Here is a 23,416-nt window from a genome sequence, read left to right as displayed (position 1 = left end):
AAAAAAAAATAATAGAAGGAATGATACCTAGAAACAGGAGCAGAGGAAGGTGTAAGATGTTAACTGATTTGAAAGAACAAATTTACCACTTGTGAAGAGAGAAGCTCCAAGGTAGGAGTATCATTTTGTGGAACTACTTCAAAAGGCCAGAACAAATTTGCAAGGTACAAAAATGTCTTGTCAGATTATTGTTTGGAACCCATGAATGTGATTTGTAGATTAGTTTTTACTTAATTAAAAATGTTAACTTATCCATCTGTTTATATTTATAAATGTGCAAGTCTGTATCACAAAAAAATGTCTTATTAAAAAAAAAAAAATAACAATTACCTCCTATTCCAAACTAGAAAATAATAATATTTTTGTGTAATTTAACTCAATAAATACTTCTGCTTTCAAGAAAGAGTCTAATTATGCACCTATTTCCATTTTACTTTCCCGTCTAGAAAAAGCTGTAGCTTTAGAAGGTAAAGTATTGTAATCAGTCCAATTTGGGTATATGCTGTTTTCACCGGATCTTGATGTTTTGACACCTAAGGAACTCTTTTTTTTTTTTTATTTTGTCTTCAGTCATTTGACTGGTTTGATGCAGCTCTCCAAGATTCCCTATCTAGTGCTAGTCATTTCATTTCAGTATACCCTCTACATCCTACATCCCTAACAATTTGTTTTACATATTCCAAACGCGGCCTTCCTACACAATTTTTTCCTTCTACCTGTCCTTCCAATATTAAAGCGACTATTCCAGGATGCCTTAGTATGTGGCCTATAAGTCTGTCTCTTCTTTTAACTATATTTTTCCAAATGCTTCTTTCTTCATCGATTTGCCGCAATACCTCTTCATTTGTCACTTTATCCACCCATCTGATTTTTAACATTCTCCTATAGCACCGCATTGCAAAAGCTTCTAATCTTTTCTTCTCAGATACTCCGATCGTCCAAGTTTTACTTCCATATAAAGCAACACTCCAAATATACACTTTCAAAAATATTTTCCTGACATTTAAATTAATTTTTGATGTAAACAAATTATATTTCTTACTGAAGGCTCGTTTAGCTTGTGCTATTCGGCATTTTATATCGCTCCTGCTTCGTCCATCTTTAGTAATTCTACTTCCCAAATAACAAAATTCTTCTACTTCCATAATCTTTTCTCCTCCTATTTTCACATTCAGTGGTCCATCTTTGTTATTTCTACTACATTTCATTACTTTTGTTTTCTTCTTGTTTATTTTCATGCGATAGTTCTTGCGTAGGACTTCATCTATGCCGTTCATTGTTTCTTCTAAATCCTAAGGAACTCAAAACACCAAAAAACTGGATGGAAATTTCTGTATGTTAATGTTATGTACATTTTTTCAGTGTTGGCTTCTAAATCACTTTATATCTCCAGAACTACTGGACCGATTTTGACCAAACTTAGATTATTTCTACATAAGAGGCATTGATGCCATTAAATTTTCAACTTAAAATGTTAAGGAGGTGAGGCTGCAGAGCAAGGTCACCGCAGTATCTTGAGATTTCGTCTAATTAAGATCATATTTTTCTTAGACTGGTTTATTAACGATTAAAAAATAACAATATTTTGCAAAGAAAAATTTTACAAAATCGCACCTCCACAAAAAAAAAATGCTGTTGTAGTCATTTGCTATGTTGTAATGTCACAGATTAGCGGTAGAATTAAATAAATGAATAATATTTAAAGTGTAAAAAAGTAACTCGATCTGGCCGATCGACGCGGTACCTGGTGCGTTAAGCCTCGCGGCTACACCAGCTGCCGACCGTAAAACGAAATTTGTTATATGTAAGTTGTGAAATTACATTAGTTTAGTTACTGCCGACTATTGCCGCTAGTACTGCCACATCCGCGCGAATTAAACACTGTATCCGCACGCGCTTTAATTAGAATCATTGGATTAAATTAACGAAAAAATATATATTTAAATAAAATGATAACTATTTTAAATTAAGTTGTGTGTATAAGCCGTACATCAGAAAAAACACAAAGTTACAGGATGCGTTCCTTGAACGCTACTTAGCCGCGTGACCGGGAAAGTCCTACTATTTCCTCAGCTTTTTTAATAACTTTTCCCACTAATTATTTGAAATAAAACTGAAAAATTTTCTTTAACAAAAACAATATTATTCTGTTAATTTTTTTAAATAACAATATACCTTGAATTTTCTGCATTTTAGTCAACATGCACATAAAAATTTTCACAACGATTTGTATCAACATTTTCTGAATTCTGATTTATTTGTAGTTTATATATATATATAGAGTGTACTTCCTGTAATATTTTTTTCATGTAATTATATTTTTAATAATTAATGTGGATTTAAATCACATCTATTTTTTATTTTATAATTAATTATCCGTTTTGTAATGCTTGCTATACCCAAAATTTTATTATGGTTTCCCTTGAGCTATCCACGAAAATGTTGGGACAGTTCCTTTTTTATCCATGAAGCGACATACCTATCCGACTCTGATGTGATCTACGTATAACATAACATATATGCATCAATCAGATTAAAGGGATTTATTTATTTATAGAAAAAGAAACTGAAAAAAATTCCTTTATAAAATAGTCGTCTTCAGATGTGCTTTATGATACTAAATCATTGATAGTTTTTAAAAAAGAGCTTTTTTATTATAACCAGATAATTGAGAATAAATAATGTAGAAGCTGTTATGGCAGAGAGATATTGGTAAAAATAATAATAATACTTCTGTTTCAGTTTAATTTTTTTGCACTTCAAAAATATTGTATGTTCAGTAATACCATATAATAAAGTCGACAGATTAGTTTTACTCGAAATTACAATTTCGTTTTCCACGACTCCCTATATTAATGCTCTTTACAAACAGATTACACTAACTGGGTCGACCTCCCTTTAGGCTGAATGGTTTCAATAAATTTAATATCAGTAGACTTTGAAGTAGAAATTTCACAGATTAAATCTAATATCTAATATTTCTGACATAAAAGGGATGTACTAATTAAAATAACGAAAATCAATATTTATATGTGACAAAAATTATTAAGTTCATATAAAACAAATAAAGAACAGATTTTTAGGCTAATAACCGTAGCTGTTGATACCCGCTCTTCCATAATAAAAAAAGAAAACAGTTTTATTATTAAATATAAAACTACTGTTGGAAGTCAGGGCCAAAGTTCAAGCCCAAATAATAATTAATTTGTTTATATATCTCTATTTGATATCGATCTTATTTCTGATGATGCTCCATTGTAATATATTATCAACTTTAGGTTGGTGACAAAAAATATTGTCGAAGTTTTTAATTTTTTTACTTTTAACATTTTTTTAAAAATAATTTTAAGTGTAACAGAAATATTGTTCGGAATCTTTAACAGGATATAATAATTTTAATTTTATCGGGAATACTAACTTGATTTTTATCAATTCATCATTTTAGATTATTATATATTTATGTTTTTATTATAACAATTAATAAGCGATTTAAATTTTTAATTATAAATAGATTTTACCTATTACAAACTGAACTTTCATTCCAAATGTTAAAGTAGATCGAATATCTTGAAAAGAATTGTTTTATTCATCTTTAAAAATAATTAATTCTGACTTTCATTTCAACACTAAAAATTAAACTAATTTAAACTTTAAAAAAGTAATAAAACATTTTAAAAAACGTATAAGAAAAGTACGCTTAAAAATAAAATATGATTTTTTTTTAATTTCGATTTTCATAAATTAATCCAAATTGAAAATAACTACCAACTTCCTAATCCCTAATTTAAAAAAGTAAATAGATTTATGAAATAATATTTTTTTTTACTTATTACTGTCTTTTTACTTCCGTGAACGAAGTAAAGGAAGTATTGTGATCGCGAAAAAATTCGATTTCTAGATTTCAAGGGAAATATACATTTTGACCATCCTTGAATCTATTTTGACTAGTTTCGGCGTGACTTCTGTAACTCAAAAACGATTAGCTATAGGATGTTGAAATTTTGGATTTAGGACTGTTGTAACATCTAGCTGTGAACCTCCCCTTTTGACTGCAATCCCAAAAGTGTCCAAAAACGCCCAAAATCCCAAAAACATTGGATATTGGATTTTTTCTTAACTGCAGTAATAAGCCCTCATTGAGGTATTTTCAACGGCATATCATAAGTGTTACTTATTTTCATTGGTTCCAGAGTTATAGCCATATAAAACTTTAATTAATGAAATATTTTGATCTTAGAGAAAGGCACATAAGTTCAAATCAGACTTCATCTCCTTTTTTAACTTTTTTTTTTTTTTTTAATTTAAATATATTGATTTATTAATAATTATTAATCTCTCATCGTAAAAAAAAATTTACGATGAATTCAATAATAACAACAAAAAAAAATAAGAAAAAATATCAGAAGTTTTAGTAATATAAAATTTTTATTTTTTTTTAATTTTTACATTTCAAAAAATGTAAATTAATTTAGCAGGCGTACAAGGAGGTTGTGTGTTGGCCATATCAGATTTTTTAAAGGTTACTATTTATTTTTAGCTAATTTTTTTCTAAATGTGAACTGGTTCACAACTCATTATCACGTAAAACAAAACATAAATATTAAAAATTAAAAAACATGACTGCCAAAAAAGAAATTGCTCTTTAATATAGGATTAACAAAGTGTGCGGGTGACAATTTTGTATATAGTATAATTTTTTTTAATCATATATACGAGTATATGTTTAAATTTGTTGAGCTGCTTTAATGGAACGTACATACATACATACATACATATACCCTGAATACATACATTCTTTTATGGGCAGTCGTGTTACAAGGTCCATTTCTGATTATATCAGTTAATTTTTGTTCTGGTTTGATTCAATCGTGATTTTGTATTGTACTAGCAAATACCTCGTTTGAATTTTGAAAATTAGACGATTGTTTCCAGAGGTATTGTAAGAACACCCCATTGACCTCCCAAAACAGCATTCTGACCCCACAGGGGAAGACACCCTCCGCCGCCCCTTCCGTCCCGAGCTCATACGGGCTTTACCGGAGGTCATCTTCGAAACCTCGCGGCATCCAGTCCGCCTCAGCCAGGATGCCACGAGTGACATTCCCATCGGTGTACTACTAATTACTGAACTCAAAACAATCTCAAGCATTTCACCGAGTCTTAAGCAAGACTGAAAATACCTAACAAAGTAATTGAACTACCTACCCGTAGAAGGTAAAAGTGTGTACAACACACAACAGGAAACATAAAAAAATTACATGGAACAATAAAAACACAGTAACAATGAAACAAAACAAAACAAGGACAAGAGCAACAAAAACATAATTTATAAAACAAAACATCAATAAAAATAGAATAAAAGAATAAAAGGTTAAAAGAAGAGACATACTTATAGGCCACTTACTAAGGCATCCTAGAATAGTCGCTTTAATTTTGGAAGGACAGGTAGAAGGGAAAAATTGTGTAGGCAGGCCACGTTTGGAATATGTAAAACAAATTGTTAGGGATGTAGGATGTAGGGGGTATACCGAAATGAAACGACTAGTAGTAAATAGGGAATCTTGGAGAGCTGCATCAAACCAGTCAAATGACTGAAGACAAAAAAAAAAGAAGAGAAATCCAAGGAGAGCTCTAGATCCCCTCAGCAATCCTTTCTTTTGTTAAGTACACTACAAAACTCTCCACTATTGCCCATTCGGCCTGGCTCCTCCAGTTTACACGGAGATCCAACGCCGGCCCGATAAGATAAAGCCGACCGATGGACTTCGTACGCATTAACTCGTATTTTGAGCACTCATAAAGAACACGGTAGGTGTCGTCAATTGTTCATACTGAGGACACATCCCAGAATCTACCAGGCCAAATTTCTGCAGTCTATCCCTAAAAGCACCATTGCCGGAAAGAAATTGCGTCACATATTTATTAGGGTGCAGCCAAGAGACCAGCAAACCAACAAAATTTGGAGAGAGATCATGCGTATAACGCCCACTATCTTCTCATCCCATCTGGCCTGCCACAAGGCATTGCCATGCTGTTCAATTTCTTGAACTTTATGCGAAGTCAATTCACTGGAAGCAGCAACATACTTCTGCTGCTTCTCAGACGCAATCAAGTCTATCGGTTTCATGCCTGCAATCACCAAGACTGCCTCCCATGAAATAGTACGGTAACCACCCGTTACCGTTAACAATATTCGGCGTTGAGCCCTTAATACTATGTCCCGATAACTTTTATATTTTAGCTTGTCCGCCCAAACAGGCGCCGCCATACATAGCACTAAAACAGCACCCCAGGCGTATCTCGTTTGTTACCAGTTAATGGTGATGATTAGTCTAGCCTTTCATGAGCTACTTGCATCCCTTTACCACTCTAGCCGCACACGTGTAATGGGATTCCGGTGGGAACGGGAATCCCATTATTATTAAACAGATATCTTTTTAATTTTTTTTTTTTTTTTTTAAGTAAATTTAATTACATTATTTTTGTAAGTTTATTCATTCGATTGATTCGAATCATTTAGTTCAAAACCGGATCACACTGTGATAGAAGGTCAGTTATTTGATTAATTCATTAGTTAGTACTTACTACATGGTAATGTTCACTACTACATATATATTTTTTTCGAGATTTTTCGAAATGAAAATATATAAAAACCTTCTTAATTAAGCTAAGAAATTATGAAATTATTATGGTAAAGGTTTGGTTGCAATTGATCGAGTAGTTTTTTGTTTAATCCGAACAAACAAAAGCCGCCTTCTTCTTTGTATAATAGTGTATACATATATATATATATTATTATACAAAGAGTATATATATATATATGTATAAAAATGTCTTCCTTTTAAATAATTCTTAAATGTGTGAAACTGGATTAAATATGGATCTTAAATATTTTTCGCTAAAATCTAGAATCCTGGATCTTAAATTTACTCTTTCAAATAATAATGACTTTCACTTTAATCACCCTTAAAAAGAAACTGATTTAGAATAATTTTGTACTTCTAATTCTAAACTCCTTTGAATACAATCTTAAATTGAAACTAAACGTTTTGCGTAGAGCTACGAAATTTAATGAAAAATTATTTCAAAACTTCCGTTTAAATCTTCATAAGAGGGTAAAACATAATGTAGAGATTTCATACTACCAATTTATATTATGAAACTGGTTGTAACATTTCATTCGACAGTGATGTATTGCCAAAATACTACTCAGTCTGTAATGCACACAGGAAAGTCACTCACGATTATTCCCTCATGACTAATTTTCCTCGTTTCACGAATATGTTGAAAGTTGTAATTTTGTACAGTTAATCCTAAAACAATGTTTGTCAACCTGGGGGTCGCGAAATTAGTCTACAATTTTACACGTAAATAATAATGAAATCATTTTTAGAGAAAAAAACCATTTATAATTATACTTGTAAACAAAGTAGATTAATGAGATGGTTGCGTTTGTTTTTCATTTAAAAATTTCTCCATATGTTAGAAACGAACAAAAGGAAATTGTTTTCTAAAAATAAAAGACTATTCCTATTTAATTTAAAACAACCGTAGGCAAAAATACATTTTTCAAAGAGATAAGAAATAGCGAAAGGGATTAATATTTTCAGTGCTTTTGTGACTAAATTTCTATAATCACTTCAACGAACAAGCCAAAACATATATAAATCATTAGATGTGAATTGTAGTTGTAACTTTTTATCGACAGACATTTCGATGAACTGGTCATAGATCTCAACTGGTAACTTAGCACCTGCAACAACGTTTTTACTAAATGGCTCAGTACCCGTATCTTTGAGAAATCATTTTTATCTTCCGGGAAATACTCCGCGAATTGAATTTTTAGCTCACGCAAATGCATTTCTTCATGCTATCCAAACTGTGGTCAATAATATCTTCTTCATACAAATTTTTCTCAATATATTCAGAAGCAAGTAAAAACATATAAAAACTTTTGATTTGAATGTGAATAATCCAGACATCAAGCTTCTTAATGGAAGTATGAACTTTCTCATTAGCAAGATGTTTTTATCACGTCCTTGTAAATTCACATTCAAGTCGTTTAAATGCGAAAATAGATCAGCCAAGTAACCCAACAGTAACATATACTCATTATTCTGTAAAAAAAAAAAAACGTTGAGAATGCCTTTATCCTGGAAAAATATTATTAAATTATCTCGCAATTCCAGTAACCGGATTAACACTTTCCTCCGTGATAACCATCTGACTTCTGTATAGAAAAGAAGATTTTTTTTCTTTTCGCCCATTTTATTGAATAGTTTAACAAACAGTTTATCGTGTAATGGACGACTTTTAATAAAAACTAACCGTTTTACAGTTTTACAAAGAATTTGTTTTAGATTTTCCGGCATATTTTTTGTGGCAAAAGCATGTTTGTGAAGGAAGCAGTATGTCCATTCTACCCTAGGTAAAAGACGATTTTTTAATTTGTTCAGAAATCCACTGTTTTTCTTGTTATTGTCTTTGCACCATCGCTCACCACTACAACGTGCAACACTTTTGTTCACTTTATGTAAAATGTTTAGTAGCTTCTTAAAAAATATGAAAAAGATATTGTCCTGGGGCATGACCAGTTTTTTATTTACAATATATTATACCAGTTTTTTATTTACAATATATTATATTTTCTTTGATTGGCCTATCTCTGTCGTATTCATATGTCACAAAACATAAGAACTGAGAAAGTTTGCCACATCTGTTGATTCACCAAATGGAATACTAAAAAATACATTGAATTCATTTGCTGAATTATATGATTGCGAACATCGGCAGCCGTCCCATCGATTCGCTTTGATACTGTATCGTTAGAAAGCGGAATGTTTTCCAATTTTTTGCGTCTTCCACGCCTATGAAAACATTGACCATATCAATGCAGCAGGCAATATGAGGTTTTCTGCGATTATATATGGGTTTTGGACATCTTAGTTAATCTTAATGCTATGAGGTAAGATGTTTCAAGTATACTTTTATTATTATGGTTTAATTTAACAAATTATCGTTCCTGTTTCGTCCATCTTTTGTAATTCTACTTCCCAAATAACAAAATTCTTCTAACTCCGTAATCTTTTCTCCTCCTATTTTTACATTCAGTGGTCCATATTTGTTATTTCTACTACATTTCATTACTTTTGTTTTGTTCTTGTTTATTTTCACGCGATAGTTCTTGCGTAGGACTTCATCTATGTCATTCATTGTTTCTTCTAAATCTTTTTTTACTCTCGGCTAGAATTACTATATCATCAGCAAATCGTAGCACCTTTATCTTTTCACCTTGCACTGTTACTCTGGATCTAAATTATTCTTTAAGTAACTGCTAGTTTTTTGTAAAGATTAAAAAATAACGGGGATAGGGAACATCTTTGTCGGACTCCCTTTTTTATTACCGCTTCTATTTTATGTTCTTCGATTATTACTGTTGAAGTTTGGTTCCTGTAAATGTTAGAAATTGTTCTTCTATATCATATAGATATCATATTATAAAGGAAGTGTCTAATAGTAAAAACAAAAACAAAAAAGGACAGAATTTCAGAGTTTATCCTGAAATAAAAGTTTAGAAGATGATGATGTTGCTGATTATATCCTTCTAAAACTTTACTTCAGACTAACTTAGAAAGTTTACGGGATGCATTTTAAAACAAGTATCTAGAGATCATGTAATAATGGTGTCTGGTTTTAGTAGAGTTAAACTTTCAAGACGTAACTCATTCTTACAAAAATTATAATAGCTTAGCGAATAATTTTATATTATATAAACAATTAGTATTAAGGAATATATTTATTAGTGCAAATTAATTAAAAATATTAAGCATGATGTTACAAAAAAAAACAGTTATAAAGAAAAAAACACACATTAGACTCAATTATTGATAAAAACATTCAATCAAAACATCTACCTAAATATGCAATAAGTACATACGTTTATTATGATAAAAGAGGATAGAGAAACTTATCTCTGTAAAATTTATTATTTCAGAAATGGCTGCTTAAGCTTTGTAATTATTAATTTTTTTTTTTACTAATATAAATTTATATTAGCATGTACTTAGCGTCACTCATAAGGAATCGACCTAAAGTTTGAATTTTATTTAAAAACATTGATATGGACACCACATATCTTACTTGTACGCCTATTAAATTACATATACTCATTTTATGCAGCAATTCATTTAAACTTATTTCATTTGAAAGTGATATACGATCCTCCAATTCTTTAATAAAGTGGACAGTTATATAATTGCTGAAATATTAGTGTTTATTAACATCAAATATTCATACAATTATTAATTCAAAACTCTTACATGAAATATTAGGACAGAGTAAAAATCCCTTTATTAATCGTATTACTAGATCAGTATTATTCATATCTTCGAGAGTTGCCGATTAACAAACGTTTCAGATTTTTCATGTATTGTATAAGTTAATAATAATTAAATTATTCCGTTTAGTGAACTCCTATATACTGGTTACAATTGTTAATTTCGACCTTACGGTGTAAAGTATTCAGTTTTATTACTGGATTATCTGGTGAATAATCAAAAATGAAAAAGAAACAACCATACAGCAAATAGAAAGATAACATGAAGAAATATATCTCAAAAAACGACAAGAGAATGAATATGAAAAAGAAAACAATGTTAAGAACAAGGGAAGAATAAAAAAAATTAGGAGAAGATGATAAATATAAAGAGGAAGAAAAGGTTAAAACCAAAGAAAGAATAAAGAGAAGAAAATGTTGCAAACCAAAAAATAAAAATAAATTGGAAGAAAATGAACAAACAAAGAAAGAATAAAAACATTAAGAGAAGATGATAAATATAAAGAGGAAGAAAACGTTATGACCAAGGAAAAAATAACAAGATTAAGAGAGGTTGATGAGTATAAATACAAATAAACTTTGAAAACTAGAGAAAGTGTACACAAATTAAGATCAGAATTATATCAAACCAAAGAGCGATTAAATAATTGGCAATAAAAAACAAATAAACGAAATAATAATCAACTCCGACTTAGGGAGAATATTGTCCGACAATATCCGAAGAGTAATGAGTAGTACGGAAATAGGGAGACGGTCGCCATCTTTGACATCACTAATTCAAGATGGCGGTGGTCGGCCATCTTGGACTGTGACGTCAGTGGCGGCCGTAGCCCGTAGTGTTGCCAACTTGATTTATTTTGTGTCGACTTGGTTATATATTGAAGTAATATTTCAAAGGTTGGTAGCACTGTTGTGTAGCGGTCGGATTAAATTAAATAAATAAATAATATTTAAAGTGAAAAAAAATTCGGAAGACTCGAACCCGGTCATGACGGGACGCGACCGACTGACGCCTTAAAACAATCGGCTGCAGTGACTCCCTGATGTAATGAGTGAAAAATGTTCTACATAAGCTGTGAATTTAACGTCACATCAGTCTATACACACACACACATACATATATAAAAACACAAGTAAATTAAAAAAAAGTTTGACGTACCTCGAGGATGATTCTGGTCGTCCAGGCGATGGCGTCGGGAGGCGTCACCGCGAAGGAGAGAGGTTCTCGTCGTAGATCGTGCACCGGGAGGCGATGGCGGCGGTGTCTGCTGCGCGTGTGTTTGCGTGCGTCAGCGGAGTGACGCAGAGGTGTTTACCGTGCGAGATGCGGCGCTCGACTGAAGAATTGTGGGACCAACGTGGTTTATAAGTTGTCCGATTGACCAATCGCAGCGTTTGAATTCGAATCGGCGCATGCGCACTAGCCGTTAGTGCGTACGTGCGAACTGGATCGTCGTTTCTAATAATAGCGGATGCGATAAGGAAAATGTTTTTTTTTTATTATTATTATCAGGTCTCTAATACAAAAGTGTGTGAGTTTTAACCGGTTAAATCCAGTTGTGTTTGTATATAAGTGAAAAAATTTGTTGCATTTCCACACCACCCAAGAGGTAGCAACCGTGGTGCGTTGAGATTTTTTTAGAGTGAAATCTCTCCCCAGTCGTTTTTAAAAAAAAAAACAATAGTTAGTTACAATTTATTGTATGGGGGTTTAAAGTGTTTTTTGTTTTGTGTATGTGTGTAATTTTGTGTTGATTGTGTAATGTGTTGTAGTCCTTAAAAGGACTTATTTAAACATCGTAGAAATTAAAATATTCCTGCAGACGATCGTTGACGGTTTTCTTTATACTCTTCTTTGCGTTTCGTATTCTTGTATAAAATAAAATAAAGAGAAGCGATATGACGTCCTCTCATATATCAATTGGTTTTAACGTGTTCGAATTCTGAATTTTCATTTGTGTCGTATGCCACCAACAGCGGTTGAGTATCATCATCACCGTCGTTGTTAGAATAATCTACCTCATCGCGAGTCCTGAAGAAAAGTCCTCCGTCCGTCGCTACATTAGCAATTACTCTTCTTTTTTCATTAGCAGCAAACACGTTTACAGCGAGTACGTTATTTTTTCGATGCGACGTATTGAGATTTTTTAACACCGTCACATTCAACTTCATATTCGACGAACGATTTAATTTGAACGCCTTTATTTTACCGCCGTCACCGTAGAATCCAGAAAACAGTACTTCTTTCCTGTGAATAAGTGCGATAGCTTGTTCACCGCATTCAAATTCGCAATAATATTTTCGTCCATATCCGAAATCATCATCATCATTGAAAACCACTCTTATGGTCAAGTTATCACTGTTTTTATCGAAATCATGTTCAGATGGCAATATATACGTAATTGTGTTTTAATTTAAAACACATAGGCGTCAGATGATGGTTACCAACGTGCACGCATACATCTTCTTCACTAAACTGATTCATGTTTACACCTCGAACGTTTCTCAACGAATAAACTGCTTCACTCAATTACACGTTATTTATAAGCTCCTCCCCACCCCCACAACTACCACACCCTGCTATCAACGAATCAGAATGTCACAACCTCCCCTCCACAATTCGGAAAAATTCATCTGATAGGTATGGTGATATCCTGACAAGTGCATTTTGTATGATTTGAAGCTACAATTTTTCAGAACAGAAATCAGTTTTTTGTTAAACACTCTCCTCACAATTTGCAACGTAAAAATCCGATAGTACATAAATCTATTACCAGATCGTGTCGCGGGCCTTGGAACCACTGCATTTCATAAACGTAACTAAATATCGTTTTCTATCTTGTTTTCTTTAAAAGAAAACATTTTAAAAAAACAATAGTTAATTACAGTTTTTATTGAATGGGGGTTTAAAGTGTTTTTTGTTTTGTGTATGTATGTGTAATTTTGTGTTGTTTGTTTAATGTGTTGTTATCCTGAAAAGGACAGTTTAAATAGCTACCTGTTAATCATTATTCGAATGCTACATCGAAAGCTTTACCAATTAGTCCTTTATATACGAGTTTTAATTTCATAGATACCATTGTTTCTAATTCATCCTCATTAAGCGTTTCGGTAAAACGTCTTGGTAAATAAACGTTAAATGGTTGTTCTTCTTCGCCATCTCGTAAACGACATACTTTGCTCTTCCCATAACGTGTAGCTATTTTCCTTAACCATACAATTTCTTAAGGTTGACCGATAGTGAGATCACCAACGGTTTTTGTTTCGAAGTTGGTAGCAACAAGTCGCTTATTCAATTGATGCATAAAATCTTTTCTGTTGCTGTCAGTCATGATGATGTTGTTTGTCCAAGAGTTAGCTTTAGAATGAGACTAGGATGATTACGAATGGCTATTTATACCCACACATCTGCTTATCAACATCCGCATTCGGTATTCCAAGAATCGACGAATAATATTTATTTTAATTGCGTATCAACCGCAAAAATATATTTCTACTTGCATATCAACTAACAACATCTGGTTGAGCCAACTATTTTTTCTTATCAAAGCAATAAATGATTTTTATTCTTATCGTCAGATAAAATTATTCCACGAATCGTATTTATTTTATGTTCTTATATACTAACCACATCCGGTCGAGCCAATTATGTTCTGTCATGCTGGCACGTGATATGTCGTGTTTTGAAAATATAAATTCGGTTTAAAAAAATCCAGCCTTATATTAATAAATTTTATTGATTTTTTATATTAAATTCAATGATATTACACAGCTTTAAGGGAAAAATATTTAGTTTGACGATGATTTAAAAAAAAAACTACCTTCTTGTCCGAATAATTGACGTAGTAAGATTATGTCGTGTTTTGAAAATATAAATGCGGTTTAAAAAAACCCAGCTTGATATTAATCAATTTCATTGAATTTTTATTTTAAATTCAATTATATTACGCAGCTTTAAGAGAAAAATATTTAGTTTGACGAAGATTTAAAAAAAAACTACCTTCTTGTCCGAATAATTGACGTAGTAAGAATATGTCGTGTTTTGAAAATATAAATGCAGATTAAATAAATCCAGTTTTATATAAATCAATTTTATTGATTTTTTATTTTGAATTCAATTATATTACACAGCTTTATATGGAATCTATCAACCTTGTCGCAAATAGATAAACCGCGCTATGTTATTGTAGGTTTTCAAACCGATAGAGTAGATAAAGCCATGAAGGACGCATCAAAATTCGATTCGGGTAACGTTTAAAATATTTGTGTAATGATCAATTCCAATAAATATCCGTATGAAGATTTACGAGGGAATCAAGCGATGATGTATAGAATGTGTATTAATTTTCAAAAATCGTATTATAAAAATATAGATTCGCCGTACACGTTCTCCGATTACAAAACCAAATATCCTTTATACGCGATCGACTGTTCGCGTCAAAATGTTTCTGTAAAGATTTGTGTAATCGATTTGACGATTAACGTTGAAGCGGAAAAGAATTTTAAACCAAATACAGTAGCATATTGTTTATTGATATACGATAATGTAATGGCGTATTCTCCGTTGGCGGGCAAAGTGATAAAGCAAAAATAATAAGTGAAAGGTCGCAGATATTTTTATTTTTTTAACCATCAATAGATTATTAGTTTTACGCGAACAAAAAAGTCAATGCTACAGACCAGAGAATCCCTATGATCTCATGCACATGCTTTATTATGTTATAATAGAATACATTTAGTAACAAATAACAAACTATGTATTGTGATGTAGAAGCTGTTTGATCGATAAATTTACTGTATTTTGCGGCGTCTTGCAAATCTGAAGGAAGATATGCAATAAATAAATATATAATTTTTTCCCCTCAATAGATTATTAGTTTTGTATTATTTAAACAATAATCTGTTACTTAATTCGTATGAATGACCTATGTACAGATAAAGTTATCATCAAGACCGCGGTGTTAGATAATTTAACATTAACATTGAATATAATGTTTATTTATTTTAACGTTGAATATATTTTATTTTTTGTTACATTCCACATATATGAACTTGTTTTTGCAAATGTTGTTCAGTAACTAATCGTTAATGAGAAAATTGTGATTGGTTGCAGTAGAGTGAATTTTGTCTGTAAAGGCTGTTTTCCTAAATTGCTTCGATATTGTATTTGATTGCAAGCGGTATAAAATGTTCATATACGAGATGGTAACGTAATCGTGTATTCTCCATTGACATCTCTACTAATTATTAGTTAATTAGATAATTAATTAATAATGATAATTATTAATGAGAAAATGGTGTTTGCAAAAATGTGCGAAATATGTGGATTTTGCCTGTAAATGCTGCATGATATGTAACTTTTTCTCTAAAACAGTGTGCACGGCTTGATCTGAATGCTGCTCTCTGATTGGCTTGTGCTAGAAGGAACATACTATAACTACTGACATGGTCATTTCCAAAACGAAAGCGACCGAACCATCTTTTGGCTGTTGCTTTTGATAACGTATCTCTCCTATAAACAGCACAAATCGCTTCGCAGGTCTGTGCAGAATTAGCTCCTTTATAAAGTTATAAAATGTAGCACAGTTTTGTAGAAAGTTCACTCATCTTCACAGCGCAATACTTTAAATCTGAGTATAAGAATTTTTTGCGATTTATTAGCTTCAACTGCCTGCAGACTGTCATAACGTTTGGTCTGACCCATTGCGACTCGCATACCTGAGATTTGTGATGCTAACGTTATCGAATGCGCAAAAGGCTCACTACGTTTTTAACTACCTTATTATTAATGAACGTAGACTGGATTAGGTGATTGCAAAACCAAGAGTTAAGGCTTGGTACATCTATAACAAGGATGTCGTCAGGGTAAGTCTGAAGAAAACGGAGATATTCCTCAATCGCCGATCTACATCGGATTTACCATATTGGACATTAGCAAAATGATCATGTACGAATTCCACTATGACTACATGGTGGAAAAGTACGGTCATAATATAAATCTTCTAATGTCCGATACGGACAGTCTGATGTATCATATCGTGACCTATAAAGTATTTATATCGATATTCTTCACGATATCGATCGGTTTGATACTTCAGATTACCTTCGCGATCACGTATGTTTTAGTAATACCAATAAGAAACGACTTGGTAAATTCAAAGACGAGATGACTGGAAAAGCTATTCGTGAATTTATCGTACTTCGTGCTAAGAAGTATAGTATTATAGCTTTAAAAAGAAAGAGAAGAATGTAGCAAATGGTATTCCTAGAGTATACATTGCAAAGGATCTTAGACACGATCTGTACATGAAAAGTCTTTTTAATGATTCCGTTACGTACACAAGCGCGTACAGAATCATAAGCACTTTGCACAATATATTTTCTATTAAGTCAAAGAAATCACTTTCGCCTTACGACGATAAACGTTACATAAATAAACTCAACACAGTTCCATACGGACATTACAGTATAAACAAAAAGAAACGTAAACTCCCACCTAACAATGACAACACTCCGCAAAAGAGACCAAGAACCGTAAACGAAGTGCTCATAACCCACGGTCACGACTATTGTAGTCCAAGAACCGTAAACAAAACCCTAGTAGCTCAGGACCGTGACTATTGTTAATTTTTTTATCATGCGGATATATATTGCCTTTCTTTTATTTAAAATAAAACCATTATGTAATAAATTATTGTAAGTGAAAAAAAAATTATATGTAAAAAAAATATGAAATAAAGTATATATCTAATAATATAAAGGACTTTTTAAAAAAAAAAAAAAAAACACTAAAAAAATTCTAATTACTTACATCAATTACTGTCGTCTCCCTCTCTAATGTGGCGGTAGCCCAATACATCTCGTCGACAGACGGGACAAATTCTGCTGTACCTTGCTAATTTTCGCACACAGTCTTCGCAATATCGATGACTGCAAACCAACAACTCGACAGTTACCGATTCTGTTAAACAGATTGGATATCTGTCGGTTGATGAGTTTCCATCATTGACCTCAACAGACTGGCTTGAATAAGCGTCGACCTGTTGTAGAATTCTATTTAGAGTTCTACAATGAGGTCGACGTAGTGTCGAACTAACATCCACGTCTGTGACCTCCGGACGACGACACACTCGAACACGCCGACGTCGACATTGATGTCCACAACGAACACGATGGTTGGTACTACTACTACTATTCTGCCCATTATCACCATCGATAATTTCGTGTATTATTTGCAATTCATTATCTGGTAATAGCGTTCATGTAAAACTGTACAGAGGATGAGAGATGAATGATTTATAGCGTGTGTGAAAAATGCCATGCCTGACCGGGATTCGAACCCGGGACCTCCGGGTGAAAGGCCGAGACGCTACCACTCGCGCCACGGAGGCCGGCTAATATTGCCGACTTACCCTCAAAAGGTTTCATTTTCATTGAATAAGTCGATTTTTCTCTACATTAATTTGTCTCCTTAATTACTGAACGTTCCAGCATCAAGAATTTTGTTGTGTATCGAGTCTTCTTTTGACGGTTTAAAACTGTTGTGTAGTCGATGTTTTGATCGTTTACTAGTGGTATCACTTCTAATGTGCCGGTCTTGTTCAATATTTTGTGATTTTATCAACTTTTTCACTCATTGACCAGAGCAAGGTGGGTCATAGTCATTTTCAAAATTGAAAATGCTTGAACCAGCTTTGTGAAACACATACTGGATACTGCATCATGTTCATAAATATCTTCTTTTTATGCAACCTGAATCGAATTCTTCCTTTTTTTTATAATAAAATTTTAAAATGTATTGTATTTTTGTATCTATTTTCACTCATTTTCAAAATGCAATAACTTTTAAATAAATGAACTAATTTAATTAAATTAGTACATTTTTAAAGATTATAATTGTAATTTTAGTAAAAATACTCAAGAGATATTTTACCTTTCAGAAGCACGTAAATGTTGATAGATTTGATGAATGTTACTAGAATTATGCTATCCTAGAGCCATCTATCGGAAGAATACAATACCTTTTCTCCGGTCAAATTATAACTACTATTAACAAATATTCGTTTAGTTCACAAAATAAAAAAGTGATTATACTGAAGACCCGTTTGTTTTTGTTTTTCATAAGCTTAATAAATAATCCTTTCCAAAAAAAAATCTTACAATGAACGGAAATAGTTCAATAGTTCATGTGATTTCTCACATGAAGAAATAAGCAACAATTAATAATAATTAATTTTCGATAAAATAATTATGTTTGAAGAATTATTTAATTTGTTAAGCGTTTTATTTAAACAATAAAATATGTATATCGAATTTTTAAATAGAAATGTTAATTATTTCTTTTTAATCAACTTTATGGAGAATTGTATCAACAACATGAAAATTAATTACCCAAGTTAATTTTTTTTTTCTAAATAAAATAACTTTGGTTATCCAAAAATATTAATTTAGGTGAAATTTTTTATATTTGTATAAAATTCACAATGAATATTTTTTTTTTCTTGAATTTCAATGGCTTACGCAAATAGACTAATTGGAGGTTCTGTAAACTCAAATCTCCTGAATCAAACTGCGTAAAATTTTAATTAACTTGCCTTTAAATATGTACTATTCCAGATGAATAATATTAGCAATGCACGCAATACAATGATATGGTTTTTTAACAAAAGATTTCGTGGTTTTTTTTACCCTGTTTTCCACCGTTAAAATGCCGCAATTCTTACCGCATAAATATACGTGAAATTGAAGTGGGTAATTTATTGCAGTTGTAGTTATAAATTATATAATATTGACGTGTTAGAAATACATCTTGAGTATAATATCGTGACTTAATACAGTATTATAAGTTTTTATGTAACATCTTTCCATGAATTCAAAATAGAACATTTCATCAAAACTTAATCTAGATACGTAAATATTTTGCTGAATGAAATTTTATTTTTTTCTTTGATGAAACATAAAAATAAAATGTAAAAATATGTATTATATTAATTTTACCAATCTCTATCTTATTTTTTATTTTTTTTATTTATTTATTTAAAGTTTTGCTTTTTTTGTCTAAGAATTCCCTAGATAGTAGCTTTTATTACTTTGTCATAAAAACTTCCTACTCCCAATGTCGTAAACTTTTCACTACCAATAAGAACCGATTCTTAGTGACACTACGTGGCATTCTGGTAGTAAATTTTTTATTTATTTATTTTTTTTTGAAGCAGAGCATTGTATCAATATATATAAAAACAAGTACTGCCATGTTAACTGATGTCCTTCATATTAACGAAGAAATAACTTATTTTCTTAAACTAAATCCATTTTTCAGGCACAAAGATAATAATAAAGAAATAAAACAAGACTTTGTCCTTTTTAAAAATAATATCAGAATGAAAACAAATAAATTAAAAGTGTTTATAAATAATGTTGATTTTTGTTTATAATCAACATTATGCGGGTGTTTATAAGACATCCGCTGCAGGATACAGATCCAGTAATACACCTAGCACTTCTACAGTAAATAATCTGTTATTCTGATTAATGAATAATATTATATTATGCAGATCACATCAGAAAAAGTAGGGTAAACATATAAAGAAGCTCACATAGAAAAGTAGGCACATATCCTATTAAACAGCCAAAAAAATAAACTGCCTCAGTGTTTTCCATGAAGGATCAAAGGAAACCTTGGTAAAAAAAAATAAAAATAATAGGTTGTTTACAGTACATCTTCTAAAATATAAACACATGAAATAATATTTTAATAGATAGAGAAGCTTCCAGAAAGAAGAACGAGAAAGAAGAATCTAAAAGAAATGACAAACGGATTATTTATAGAAAAACATAGAAGGTGGTGAATAATGAAAATTATTACACTTGAACAATCAAAAGGATGAGTCGGGTATTGGTTCTGCAGGCCAGGAGGTTGACCAGCGGAAAGACAGTTTCTTAAATTTTAGTTTGGTATAGTGTGCAATAAAAGCGATCACAGTTTGCAGGAACAATCGGAGTAGTGTTTGGTAACAAACAAGTGAAAGACTGCATCAGGAGTATTCAATTTTGGACAGTGGTTAAAAACAAGAAGCTGTTTGATGAGTTATTTGTGAACAGGAGTGAAAGTGACATTATTCATAAAGTGAAAAACTAGTTCTTTTGTAAACAGTAAAAGTGAGTAATACTTGCATAAAGTTCAATTGTATATTTTTTTCGACTGTTATCTTATTGTTAACTCAATATTAGTTTCTATTGGTTATTATAAAGTGTATAATAAATCATAATTGTATTTTATTTGCTATTTTGATAAGTTAATTACGAGTAATAAATTGCATTTATAAGAAATTATTTTGTGTGTTATCAATCAGTATCGTTCTTCAACCACAAACATGCAACAATATTAAGCATAAATAAATGAGGGTACTAATTATAAAAAATAATTACAAACTAATTCATAATTCAGAATGCTTTAATGAAAATTATTATTTAAGGACATATTTATGAACACGTTAAAAGTAGATGCAGAAAACTCAGATTTTTTAAATTTTGTTAACTGTTATTGATAAATACATTGACAGAGTAATATTGTTCCTGTTAAAAGAAAATATTTTAATTTTATTTTAAGTAAATAATTGCTGGGAAGATTTTGTAGATTATCATCATCTGGTATCTGCATGGCGGCAGATCCCTTACACTGCTGTCTCCATATATTTCTGTCTCAAGCCTTCTCCTTCATCCCATCAATATTCTTCTTCATATTTAATGATTTTTGTATTTAATATTCTTCTTCTCCTTCATATTTCTTCTTCCTTGCTTCCTTTCTTCTTCTACTTACCTTTCTGATGCTTGGAATCTTGAAAATCCACTTCCTCCTATTTGTATACTTCCTACATAAGTGTGCTTTTTTTCTTTAATTCTGATCATTACTATCTCATTTCTCCATCTTACTTTTTCCATCCTCTTCATAATCATAACTTGAAAGCTTCAATTCTTGTCTCCTCCTCATCCTCATTGATCAAGTTTTATTTTCATACAACAAAAACTCCATATCTAGCTTTGGCTAACCTCTTCCTTAATGTTAAATCCAGACTTTCACTAAATAGAAATTTTATCTTCTTTCTAAAGGCCTCCTTAGGTATTGTTATCATTCTTTTTATTTCCATTGCTGTCCATTTTTCTCTCCCCATAGTCATGTACTACACTCAGTATGTAAGTTTTTGCTTTTTCTTTACTTCCCTCACTTATCCTTACCATTATATCCTCTTTATTGTTTACTTTTTAAGTAAGTAACAATTCTTTTTAGTTTCTTAAAATATTTTCTTTTTAGTATTCATTTTTATTTTGTACCTAGCTTGTTGGCCAATAGGGTATTCATTTTTTCTTGGAAATTTTTTTCTTACAATATTAAGCCATATTGGTCGGTCACCTCTCAACCATTGATCAAGTAAATTGTGTGTCTGTAAATAATACTTAAACTTTGATTTAGAAATCAACCCAAATTTCAAATGCTTCTCCACTATTCAATATTACCATTAGCCACAGTTCTCTCTCTTAAGCTTATTCATGCACAATGTTCTCCACAAATCTTTCACCTATGAATAAACCAGAATAACATGGTTGAAATCATCTTCACAATTCCCTTATCATAACCTGCATGAATTATCATCAAAAAATTTTCATTATCTCTAACCTATAATCGAATTTCCCCATGATCTGGAATACGTGTTTCAACACATTTTTAACTGGATATCTGAGACCTATTCTGGTTGTGAGATTTATTTATTATTTCTACGTAAATAATTTGTCATTGGTATAATACTTCCTTAGACTCACTGGGAAACTCACTTAGACTCGCTGGGGAAGTAAAGAGAGAAAAGCAGGTGACAGATGTTAAAAACCAATTTATAATCGCCCTATTGTTATTCTTCAGCTTAATTCTGAGAATAGTTTCATCCCTAGAACAATGTTACAGAAAATCCAGCGTAAGACCTTTTGTATTTTTGTCGGGGGAGGCATTATATGAGAAAATAGGCTTCAGTCTAAAGAAGGACTTTGAAATTGATATCAACTATCACATTTAATAAATTCAAGATTGGTGTATCTAAATGCAGAACTAATGTGATCAGGTGAAAGTGAGCTGGAAAAGATAAGTTTAACTGTGGAGCTTTAAGCATCTTAGCATCTATTCCTTCCTATATTCAAACATGTAAGATGCTTCCACACAGAAAGAACAAGTTTTAGCGACAAATAAAGTGAATATACTAAAAGTGGAAATGTTGTTGGTAGTCCTCTCTTCTATCTTTATCTTTTCTTTTCTTCCTATTTTTTTCTAACCGTACCCTTAGTTTTATTTTTAATAATATCTATTCGATAATTCTTCACAATTTTTTTCACATGAAAATTTTTTATTTTAATTTCAGAATACATGTGGAAGAAACTCCACGTGGTCTTGCATTAATATTTGATAGTATTGAAAGAAATGACAAAGGTAATTACACATGCAATGGAGTTGTAGAAGATAACAAAATGAGAATTGCCTTTACTCTAGTTACTATCAGTAAGTATATATTATTACATTTGTTTATGTATAACTTATAATTTATATATATAAAAATTTATTTTTAATGAATTTATAATTAAACATCATAGCAATGTATAATAATTATTATCAATAATAGTAATAACAATAATAATAATAAATTGAAGATATTCACTTGGTTATTTTTGTAATATTTAACACTAACATTTTCAGAGTGCACACTTCTTCATTAGATGTAAAATAAAAATAAATTTTAAAATTTAAAGGGAAGAATGTTATGTCTTTTTGGTTAAGTTGCTATTATCAATAAAAATTTCCTCCATTACCAGTTTATAACCTAACCAAAAAGAGTCAACATTCATCTTTTTAAATTTTTTAATTAATCTAAATTTTACATCTAATGAAGAAGTGTGTGTGAAAATGCTAGTGTTAAATATTATAAAAACAAGCAGTAAACAAATATTTTCATTTTATTATTACGATAATATATTTTTTTAATATAATCTTCTCTTCTTAACTATGTAGATATTGATATGTAGTTAAGTTATGGATTTTTA

The 23,416-nt window shown here is 31.1% G+C and overlaps 1 protein-coding gene across 1 annotated transcript in view; it reads left to right on the top strand.

The window, feature by feature from the left end:
* Positions 1–23,416, top strand: part of LOC142326414 (neural cell adhesion molecule 2-like) — a 390,692-nt gene that overhangs the window by 352,475 nt on the left and 14,801 nt on the right. The window contains exon 5 of the mRNA XM_075368903.1: positions 22,741–22,877. Coding sequence (XP_075225018.1) covers positions 22,847–22,877 — 31 coding nt within the window. The 5' untranslated portion in view covers positions 22,741–22,846. The remainder of the gene's footprint in view (positions 1–22,740; positions 22,878–23,416) is intronic.

The sequence above is a fragment of the Lycorma delicatula genome, chromosome 6, assembly GCF_047948215.1.
Source record: "Lycorma delicatula isolate Av1 chromosome 6, ASM4794821v1, whole genome shotgun sequence".
Lineage (NCBI taxonomy): Eukaryota > Metazoa > Arthropoda > Insecta > Hemiptera > Fulgoridae > Lycorma > Lycorma delicatula.
Note: the sequence above shows the minus strand (reverse complement) of the source record. Positions and strands in the feature narration are given on the sequence as shown.